We start from the raw sequence: 11,583 nt of genomic DNA on the forward strand, positions 1-11,583 counted from the left end.
TCGGTTCCCACTCTCACCATTTAACTGGATGGGAATCAGTGTGCACAGATGCACAGTGGGCTGTTAAAACTGTCACTATTGAGGGCCTGAGAAAAAAGTGACTGGTGTAGCGATAAACTACACCAGTGAAGGGAAAATTAGACAAATTCTTGATTTTCTTTGCCCTAAAAGACCTTCTCCTCATTAGATTTTGATTGGTTTAAAGGAATAGTTCAACATTTTATGAAATTCGCTTGTTCACTTTCTTGCCAGTAGCTGATGTTATATGAGAAGATCTATACCACTCTCATATCTGTACAGTAAATATGAAGCAGCACTACTGTCAGTAACTAGTTACAGTTACTGACTTTATCTTTAACCTATATTGTGCAAATGGCTTAAAAAAGTAAACCAGGTTTCGGTGGCTCTATCCTGCAAAACATCCTTTTCATATGTACTTTCTGACAAACATTCAGTGCCTCTAACTTCGCTGACAGGAAGATTGAGGTCGACTTCAGCAAAATATCACTTCCATCTCTTCCTCCGTGTTAAATGTGTTTGTGCTCTCCGTCCCCGTAGGCCAGCCATCCCTCTATAGCGTCCTCCTCTGCCTTTAGTCCTTCCCTCAGCGTCGACAGTCAGGGATCAGGTACCCCTGTCATCATGTGCCGCAGTCCAACAGGTACACCTACGATTTTACTCACAGGATTCACATCCCCGCTGTCACTTCACACTTTAACAGAGTGACATCCTGGAGATGACAGATTCTCTAATGAACGTTTCCTTCCTGTCTTTTCTGTTCCTCCATATTCTGCAGATGTGAAAAGTAAGACTTCACCGAGGTCAAACTTGAAGTTCCGCTTTGACAAAATGAGCCACTCATCCACAACTGTAAGTCCTGTAATGCCTCCCTGGTCAGAAACATGTTTCTTGTTACAAAGTGCTGATAAAATAAAAGATGAAGTGAAAGAAAATGTCAAGGTTAGAACTTTTTAAAGCAGAAACTAACAGCAGGATTTAGTGCAGCAGGGTGAAAGCAATGAGAAAGAGTCTCCTGGTGTGTTTTTGAATCACTCACTGTCCATCTTCCCGACATCTCATTATCTCCGGCTCACTGTGATGTCATTGAAACAGGCGAGCTGGTGTTGAAAGATGCATGCTGTCCTCTAACTCAGTGGTTCCCAACCTTTTTCCTTACAGGACACCTTTTCTATCATTGAGTAAACTGACAACCCCTGACTAAGGACTATTATTATTTAATGCATAAGAATAACTGTACAATTAAGCCAACTAGTGAACGCAATAATTGCAGGAAGTTTGTGTAAAACAAGCAATTTGGATGAATTTTGAGCGGATTATATCCTGTGAATATTGAATCCTAGATGAGTTTCCTGTTATTTTTAGGAACTTTTAATACAATTCTTTGTCTGTATTATGTTTTTTTTTTAATCTTTAACAACCATACATACTAAATGGGCTTCTTTTTTGACAAATTCAGTGTTTTCCTCTCCCTGACGCTTGGCCATTGTTCTATCAGCTCTTTGGTTGTTTTAACTTTTCTAATGCAGGATGAGGCTGTTAAGCAGAGAGGGAAGGCTCTGTGAATATGACTTGTGTTCAGCTCTTCACCATGCCATTATCCTAAAAGCTGTCTTAAGGCCCTGACACACCAAGCCAACGGTCGGCCGTCGGACAGTTTGGGTCCGTCGGTGAGCGTCCGTCGGCCTAGTTTTTTCTTTGTGTCCCGCACCGTCGGCTCTAGTCTGCCCGTGTCAGAGTTTTTTCGGCCAATTCACTATGTTGAATCGGCGGCGTCGCCCGTCGGTAAGAGAAATCACTCTGATTGGCTGTTCAGCTTAAACGAATCAGTGCACGAGAAGAGAAACGGAAGTGAGGAAAGCAAGCCAACGAGTAAAGTCAAGAGGAAAAACACAGAAGGCTCTTCTCATGTTTCATCTTCATCTTATCTGATCGCTCCGTTATACAGATATTCTCCCAACAACATGGCCATTTGGAATGAAGCTAAGTGATGAGTGAGAGTGGTGTGAAAATGGTCGGCAAACACTGCTTTGTTTCATGTACGTATCATAACAGCTGCTTGTATATTCGCCGTCCTCGGTCTTTCGATTTCCCTTTTTGAATGACGAATACAGACTACCGCCACCTGCTGGTGTGGAGAGTTATTTCCTCCCACGCAGACGCAGAACGTACATGGTTGTTGGCGTCGGCTGTAGTCTTTGCGGTGTGTTTGAGTGCAACTTTTTGTCCAAGACAAAGGCGACGTGAGGCGATGCAACTGGTGGCCTTCATCATTGCTAGTTCTTTGATGTCGGGTTGGTGTGTCTGGGCCTTTACACCCCTTAAAACCAAAGAAGGCCTGTGAAGCTTTGGCGACCCTTAGTGGGGGTCAGGACCCCCAGGTTGAGAACCACTTATCTAACGTTTCTGTTCCCTTTCCTCTCTTTCAGTCCGAGTAGCTTTGTGGATTGGAAACATCAGACTTGCACAACAAAGGGACAGCGGCGGGTTGACGGAGCTGCAAAGAAAAAAAAAAATCACAACAACCACAAAATCACTGTAGAGCCACTTCCATTCGCCAAGGATAATCTGACGAGACTACCAACTGCACCAGAGTCCCCACACACTATAAACTAACTGACAATACTGTGAGTGTACAGTGAGGAGAAGCAGCTGACATTATTTCTTTTTAACCAACCTACAGAAATTAGTCAATACTTTGCCGATGTTACAAGCTGCTGCATCTCAGTTGTTAATTGTTCACATCACATGGAAGTCCTAGCATGGCTGTAATACTGTGACTCTGCCTCAGCTTTTTCTCAAGCATCTTGTTTAATAGAGAGACACGGCGATCTAGAAGAATGGTTGGCCGAACTGTTACTCTTTATCTAGTCGATTGTGCAATGGAAAGGACGTCAGGATGTTCCCTTTTTGCCTTTTCCCTTGAACAGTATGTCTGGCAACAGTTCCTCTTTTGACAAAAAAAAAAGTGCAGACCAACAAATGCACAGGAACATAATGTAGACTTACAGTAGCAGCGTCTTAGTGGTGACAACACACTTCTCCACTGTAGGATCTGAGCTTGTTCTTTGCATATAAAAATGCTTTCCTAGGGAACACCTTTGATTTTTAAAGATGCTTTTGTAACCTTGCTAGCTGCCGCGTTGTGTCTCCTGCACTATAAACACGACATTGCAGTCGATACCTACTGTATGACAAGCATTTCAGTACCTGTAAGGGTGACTTCAAATCCCTCAACTCAAGTGCTTGGTTAGTGGACATTAGCTCACAGTAGGAGACACTGCCAACACATTTTGCCATAAGCTTATTTTAGCCAAAGCTGCGCCTTACAATCTATCAAAAGCCCTTTTCACCACTGATGCTCTCTCTCTCTCTCTGTCTGTCTCTCTCACTATGTGAGAGGACAAGAATCTTCTGGATCCGGTTACAACACAGTTGTGGGTAGCCGATCAACACCCACATTTGCTGAAAATAGACGTTGCACTTACTGAAAACATTTCACCCTCTGATACCTCCCATTGAAGCTTGCTAGCTCGGTGTATCTGTGTCTATGTTCGGTGGAACTTTTGAACAAGAAAGGTTTAAAGTTTCCCAGCATGTGAGCTGATGAAGATGACTTGAAAAAAGATGCTTCAGGTTAAATGAACCTTTGAACCACACTTTGGCAAAAAAAACAAAAAAAAAAACACTTTGAATGTGAACTTGGAGCTTTTTTTTCTTTTGTATTTTTGATTTGACGCTTTGTTAGTTGTTATTACAAAGTCTCTTAGAAGTAAATTGCAAAGCCAGTTGCTTACAAGCACAACAACAGGACAATAGCTCTACTCTTGTCCTCAACTATACCATGACATACGCCTGGAGCTGCACAAACTAGAGTTAGCAGGGCAAAGTGGGAGTGTGCTAATCAAGAAAAAAGCTTAAAGGGAGAGTTTGGATGTTTTAAAGTGGAGTTGTATGAGGTACTTATCCATAGTCAGTGTATTACCTACAGTAGATGACAGTCAGAACGCCCTTAGTTTAGAGGAGCAGACAGGAGTTACCACACAGAACCAAAGCAATGTACTGCCGTGGACGGGCCGGCAGCTAAATGTATTTTAGACAATTAAAAGAAAAAAAAAATCAATATTAGTTTAAGTGTACGCTATAATTAGAATATTTTCACTGCTTTACCTTGCCATCAGACAGCCCTTTCTGACAGGGGCCTGAAGCCGTTGTATCCCTCTATGCTCTCACCAAAACCACCAGACTCCATTGAAAAAAAATGTAATTTTACCTCACAAAACACAGGAGTTGCTGGTCTACCGCTGACTCGATCGATTGCACCTTGCCATAAGACAGCTATACAGTTTATGTTTCTGACGTGGAACTGAAGCCGTTATCTATGCTCTCGCCAAAGCAACCAGACTCCATTGGGGGAAAAAAAGTAATTTTACCCCGCAGACCATGGGAGTTGTTAGTTTGTTTGTGTTTTTGTGTGACTTTGGTTAGTTTGGATTCACTAAAGTCACACAATAACACAAACTAACCGATCGAGGCAGCGTTAGACCAGAACCCCCGTGTTCAGCGAGGTAAAATTACTTTTAGGTGGCTAAAATATGTTTTGCTGTCGGCCCCGTCCACAGCAGTACATTGCTTTGTTTCCGTGGGGTAACTCCTGTCTGCTTCTCCAAACTGGAGGTGTGCCGACCGTCATCTACTGTAGGTAATACACTGACTATGGATAAATAACCTCATACACTTCAAACCCGAACTATCCCTTTAAAGACACACAGATGTGTTTTCCTATGGGACCAAACAACCAGGCTGGTCGGTCTTTGGAAGATTGTCTATGTGGAGTGAACCATTCCTGGATGGCTTGACAGTGTGTGAATCTGTCACACAACTCATATCCGGGTTTAAAAGGTCAGTTCACCCAAATTACAAAAACCTACTTTGTAATTTAGATGACTTTTTAATTTGCATGGATGCTGTTATGTTACTTGATAAATACTTCGAGGAACTTAACAGCATTGACTAATACAAACTGTGTAGGCCAGCGATTACCTCGAGCAAGGAAAGCAGGGACAGAAATCACACAAAAGCAGGAAGTTCAGATGTCTTTTAGTTTGTAGCAGGTATCGCCCAAATGCCCTGCAGCCTTTCCTCTGTTAATACGCTTAATTTATTAAAATAATAACTTCTTTTGCATTGATGTCATGTAAAAATGTAACTGCAGAGTACGCTAATTAATAAGGTTAAAAATGATTAAAGGAAATATATTAATTTAAAAGATGTCTAAACATGTATATGTATATTTGGTTATGTAACGTGCCATTGAGAATTTATTCTAAAATAAAATGTTGTATTTTGTGTCATTTACGTGGTATCTCATTTTTTTACATCTCGGTTTACAGCACAACACGTATGGTTCTGTTCATACTTTAATATTTTATTTACATGAACACATCAGAAACATTTGGCTCCGCTATATACACATGAAGGATTTTTGGCATTTAAAGCAGTCACTACTTCCACATCTAGGAGTAATCAGGACAGCCCATAGACATGGAGAGACAAAAACAACTCTGCTGGATTTTTTTGTATCTCATTTTGTCCTCTGCTTCAATGATTTTCCAGGTAAGGTCTTGAGCTCAAGAATGACGTAATAGTGAAATATTCGTCAGAAAAGTGAGAAGCTCCCTGGTCCCACATCAAATGTTCCCTGAAAATGTCCAGGATCAAGCAAAACCCCACAAAAAGGAAAAACAAAATTGATCCTCAGCTGACAGTTTTTCATCTGCTTCGATTTGCAGTCAGGAAAATCTGAGGGATGAGTAGACAATGGACTGGTCAGGGTTTCTGGTGGCTCCTTGTTGTCTCAGTGCATCCTGGGAAATGTCTGCATACACCACCTGTAACATTGTGAATGAAAAAAATAGTTATTTAAGGCACACAAGGTCATATGCATAGACTAGACATATTTAAAGGAACAGTGTGTAATATTTTGGGGGATCTATTAGAAATATCTTATTGGTTTGTAAACACCTGAAACTAAGAATCATTGTGTTTTCGTTAGCTTAGAATGAGTCCTTCATATCTACATAGGGAGCAGGTCCTCTTCATGGTCGTGCCTAGAAGGTAATAAATTGCGAAATCTGATCGCGAGACTCGCTGCCTGACGACCGATCTTAACCTTAACTATTAAGATCAATGTATGACCTAATCCATCTCGCGAGATTTTCCCCAATTCCCTTCTAGACACTACACCTCTCCACGGAGTCCGCCATGTTTCTCTGCCATGTTTCTACAGTAGCCCAGAAAGGACAAACCAAACACTGGCTCTAGAGAGAGACTTTAATGTTTTCATGTTACCTGAAGGACACTGTAGTTCTACGTTTGTGAAACTGCGGTAACGTGAGCCACAGAGTGCAAAACTGTGGTACCGCCAGCGGCCTTACCACCAGTTTTGCACTCACATTACCGCAGTCTTGGAAAGGTAGGAGTGAGCGGAGGGGCACTCGGTTGGTTGCAATCTGCAACCACATCACTAGATGCCACCAAATCTTACACACTGCACCTTTAAGGCTAGTCAGGGGAAACAAACAATGTAGAGGGCACTGCAAAGGTCATCCTGTCTTGAAACAGGATGTTCACCCACCTCAGTCTTCTGCTGGGTCTTGGGGGCAGCTGTAAAATGCAAAAAAAAAAAATGACAGTGAATAGATTACTTTCGACAATGCTACAGTAACTTTTTTTTTATCAGTGTTACAAACTAAAATACCTTTGTGGGAGGGAGTGCTACGTTTCTGGGGTACGGGGCGTCGAGGTGGAGGCTGTGGAGCCGGCTGTGGTTGGTCTCTGTATACAGCTGAGTGTGTCGACACTAGTGTTCTAGGAAGTGGCTGAGGCTTGACCTCTGAACTCAGGCAGCGAGCCAATCCCAGAATAATGGGAAGACAAAGAAAAGCACCGGCACAGACCAAAACCCTGTGCAACACACTCCTCTGAGACGGGACAGCTGGGGGAGGACACAAATAATGCATAAACATTTTTTCTGCTATACATGTATGATAATGATAATATACATGATTCTACATACCTGCAGTGACGTTCACATACTTCAAATGTCCCTGCTCGGTGTCACCTTGAGACCATTTAACGCTGCATCCATAGGAGCCTTCGTATGATTGGTTGACACTCTGGAAACTCAAGATGAGTTCAGTTTTATTGTCTGAGAGTGTCACATTGGTCACATGGTGCCTCACTCTTAACTTTTGGTCTGTTGAGTTTCTCCGCATCCAGGTCCCCGTCCAGGCTCCTCCACAGTGCTGGACCACACAGGACAGAGACAGACTGCCACCTGCTGGTACATACAACGTCTCACGTTCTGCCAGAACGACCTGAATGCATTCTTCAGCACAGAAACCTGGAAAAGGGAAGTCTCCTAGAGCTCATTATATTGCAGCAAGAAACTGACATGGACAAAGGAAACAGGTTGCTTTGATATACAGTGTTTTAATGAAGCCATTTAATTGAACCATCGCAAGACAATATGTGACCATTAAGAGTCTGAACATTTGACCAATAAAGATAATTATGCAGTTATCCTCATGTCACATAACAACACACAAGATTGCATCATGCATTAGTGCATCTGTAAATTTGTGGTTTCCGCGTGACCCCAAAGAAAAGCTAAGAGCTGAAATACGTTGCTTGAAAAGCCGGAAGCTAAACTGTAATACTGTCAAAGGTGGAAGTTGAAATTAATTAACTTGTTAGACAGTATTTATATGAAATAGACCTCTAAAACTATAAGTACTTGGACAGAAACCTTTAAAACTATAAGTACATGGACAGAAAGTAGTATTTGGGTGGAATAAACCTATAAAACTAGTACAAACAGTACTTGGGCAAAAAGGAGTAGGCCTAGTATTTGGATGGAATAAACCTTTAAAACTATAAGTACTTGGACAGAAAGTAGATATAGTGTAGCTACATTGTAAGACACACACAGTTTAAAAACTATTTCATAAACAAAATAACCCACTTATTACTTACACTTACACTTACATACTTAAAACACATATATATAAATTGGAGTGAGCCTCATCAAATATCAGCAATAAGTTATAATATCAACTAAAAGATAAGATCTTACAGATTGTGAGTTACCTTCACTAAAGCTTCTGTAACAGAGAATGAATTCAAAGGCAAGACTGTGCATGTCTTAAGTTCCTCAAATGCAACATCACGTCTGGGGGACATTTCCCTCGTTTATAATGAGAATTTAAATAAGATTTGCAAGACTAAAACTTCGTACTTACCAGTGTGAAGAAGGCAGAGACAGCTGATGGCACTGAGGAGATGGTAACACATATCTAACTGTGACTGTGTTGCTCAACGTTCATCCCAAATCGGTTTTTACTTCCTCTGTCTGGAACGAATTAAGTCGTGTCTTGCGTGGAAAACTGTATAACATGCATTTCTTCGTTGGTAAACTGCTCGTTATACTTGTTGTCAGTCCATCAGCTCGCTTTTTCTCTCACTTTCTTTTCCTATTCTCAATAATTTGACAGTCTTTCCTTTTTGCTGCTGCTGCTGCTGCTGCTTTTTCCAGATGGAGGTAAAGGAAGGAAGTGAGCCAGTAATGACAACCCCCTTCACACACACACACACACACACACACACTCTCTCACAGGGCTCACATAATAAATTACAGGAAAGCAATGACCTCATGAATGGGCATGATACTTTCCAACAGGAAAGGGGCCAATTTCAAGGAACAGCAATATAGAAAGAGATATAAACAATACCATTTCTTTGTTTTTATATGCCATTTTTAGTTTATGATGAATTTACACTATAGGGCTGTCAATCGATAAAAATATTTAATCGGGATTATTCGCATTATTGTCCATAGTTAATTGCAATTAATCACAAATTAATTGCACATTTTTTATCTGTTCAAAATGTACCTTAAAGGGACTGTTTGTAAGAATCAGAAATGCTTGTTAACAACGGCGTGAGGTAGAGTGAGCTGAGTGAAGGCAGGCAGGCAGAGGAGCAGAGGAGCAGAGACTCCGGACCTGGAAACCAAAGCTACGGTCTCCCCCGCGTCCTCTGACCGCGGCCAACACTGTTTTGCAAGACGGGGCTCACTAGATATAACTTTGGTGCTTCCGTGTAGTTTGTGTTGGAGTCTTGTCTGAACAGCGTAGCCACACGCGAGCGTGCATGGGACATCGACCCGGATTGATTTATACGTGTAAGAAGTTACAAACATTCCCTTTAAGGAGAGATTTGTCAAGTATTTAATACTCTTATCAACAAGGGAGTGGACAAATATGCTGCTTTATGCAAATATATGTTTATATTTATTATTGGAAATCAATTAACAAGAACCCCTCACAGGTACTGCATTTAGCATAAAACATGGCAAACTGCAGCCCAACAGGCAACAACAGCTGTCAGTGTGTCAGTGTGCTGACTTGACTATGACTTGCCCCAAACTGCATGTGATTATCATAAAGTGGGCATGTCTGTAAAGGGGAGACTCGTGGATACCCATAGAACCCATTTTCATTCACATATCTTAAGGTCAAAGGTCAAGGGACCCTTTTGAAAATGGGTCACCTTCAGAATAAAAGCTGCTTGTCATTTTTGAAGAGGAAAAAAACACATATAAGAACCTGTTTTTCAACAGGTTTTGCCCTCTTTAATCATTCTTCATGTTCATACTTGACATTAAGAGACCCCCACCCTACCCCTCGTGTGCTTCAAATGTAAGTGATATAATGGACTGTAGTTTTATTTTGTACAGAATAACCGGATGTTTGACTTTGGGCGCGCTCGTTTAATTTCGTTCCGTTCCATCCCACTCACGTGATGTGAGGGAATCACCATGGAAACCACACATCCATGCAGATTGAGTAACAGTAGTGTCCTCTGGATAAAAGGCTAATATAACAGCTGGAAGGTCTTTATTTTTATTTTAGGCAGCATTAAGTCGATGATTGCGTGTCATTAGTTCAATTTTAGTCATTATCCATAATTAATAAGATACGTAGAGAGGCTAAAAAAATTGTCACCAAACTTGTATATATATATTACGCCTAGCTAAGTGAAATCTTATACTTTTATGGATCTGTAAATGTAAGATTTCACTTTGCTAGGCGTAATATATATATTTAAATTAATTCAGACCAAAACCATCTAGTGGAGCGGATAGTGGAAAAATCATGCAAATAGTGATACAAGCACCAAATTTGGCATGATGACTCCCGAGGGGACGCTTAACAAATATGAACGATTGGCCACTTGAAAATCCAAGATTGACCTGCCGATAATAGTTTCTCTCATAGAAATTCATCTACGTGGTTGAGTAGGGGATCAGCAGTCCAAAGTTTCCTTCCCTGAAAGACCGGATAAGCAGGAATATGACAAGCTCCATATCCAACACCAGGTGCTAGAACTGGACCTGTGGACTCTCAAGCCGCAAAAACCACAAAGCAAAGACTCAGCGGACGGCCGGGAAGTAAGAAAAAACTTATTGTAGGATGTTAAAGCTGTAAAACATAGATCAAACATACCAGAAAACATATAACTCTACATCACACATTCAAATTGACCAAGTACATGCATTTCCTTAAGAAAAACAAGTCTCTGCAAGTGAATTTGAAAGCCATCTTGAAAAATGGCCGCCATATTGCAGTTAATAAAAATTGTTAAAACTATCAAAATTAAATCCAGCATGCCAGAAAACATATAATTGGACACCAAGATCACTCAAATTGATCAAGTAGATGCATTTCTATGATATAAATCATTATCAGCAGGTCAATTTGGCGGCCATCTTGAAAAATGGCCGCCATATTGCAGTTAATAAAAATTGTTAAAACTATCAAAATTAGATCCAGCATGCCAGAAAACATATAATTAGACACCAAGATCACTCAAATCGATCAAGTAGATGGATTTCTATGATATAAATCATTATCAGCAGGTCAATTTGGCGGCCATCTTGAAAAATGGCCGCCATATTGCAGTTAATAAAAATTGTTAAAACTATCAAAATTAGATCCAGCATGCCAGAAAACATATAATTAGACACCAAGATCACTCAAATCGATCAAGTAGATGGATTTCTATGATATAAATCATTATCAGCAAGTCAATTTGGCGGCCATCTTGAAAAATGGCCGCTATCTTGGATTTTCAAGCGGCCAGTCGTTTATATTCGTTAAGCGTCCCCTCGGCAAGCATAATGCCAAATTTGGTGCTTGTATCACTATTTGCACGATTTGATAGAAAAATGGATGTTATCGCTCCGCTAGTCGTTTTGGTCACACGCACCGATGTATTAACCACGGGTTACCATGGTTACACGTCTCCAACAGGCAAGGAAGTGACAACATAATTTTTTTTTTTTCTTTTCTATTGTTGAAAGTGTACACTGAATGTTTCCAGAGTGTGTAGCTAATAATCACAATATATAATAATAAAATAATTATATATTTTTTTGTTATGCAACACCACTTTGTCCCCCCCCCCCCCTCTCGTCCCCCGCCCTCGTTAACTCCGCCCAGC

The 11,583-nt window shown here is 40.9% G+C and overlaps 2 protein-coding genes across 7 annotated transcripts in view; one reads left to right on the forward strand and one right to left on the reverse strand.

Annotated features, from left to right (window-relative positions):
• Nucleotides 1-3,039, forward strand: part of LOC119491340 (rap1 GTPase-activating protein 2-like) — a 104,470-nt gene extending 101,431 nt beyond the window's left edge. For all 6 annotated transcript variants that reach the window (XM_037775242.1, XM_037775241.1, XM_037775239.1 and 3 more), the window contains 3 exons: nt 559-661; nt 797-870; nt 2,448-3,039. In XM_037775242.1, coding sequence (XP_037631170.1) covers nt 559-661; nt 797-870; nt 2,448-2,456 — 186 coding nt within the window. In that variant the 3' untranslated portion in view covers nt 2,457-3,039. The remainder of the gene's footprint in view (nt 1-558; nt 662-796; nt 871-2,447) is intronic.
• Nucleotides 3,040-5,422: 2,383 nt separating this feature from the next.
• Nucleotides 5,423-8,663, reverse strand: si:dkey-52l18.4 (uncharacterized protein LOC560708 homolog). The gene is made up of 5 exons (XM_037776476.1): nt 8,322-8,663; nt 7,097-7,423; nt 6,779-7,015; nt 6,656-6,684; nt 5,423-5,909 (listed from the first exon to the last, which is right to left on the reverse strand). Exons 1-5 carry the CDS (start codon nt 8,371-8,373, stop codon nt 5,811-5,813), a joined length of 744 nt encoding a protein of 247 aa, XP_037632404.1. The 5' UTR covers nt 8,374-8,663; the 3' UTR covers nt 5,423-5,810.
• Nucleotides 8,664-11,583: the final 2,920 nt, after the last annotated feature.

The sequence above is a fragment of the Sebastes umbrosus genome, chromosome 7 (assembly GCF_015220745.1).
Source record: "Sebastes umbrosus isolate fSebUmb1 chromosome 7, fSebUmb1.pri, whole genome shotgun sequence".
Lineage (NCBI taxonomy): Eukaryota > Metazoa > Chordata > Actinopteri > Perciformes > Sebastidae > Sebastes > Sebastes umbrosus.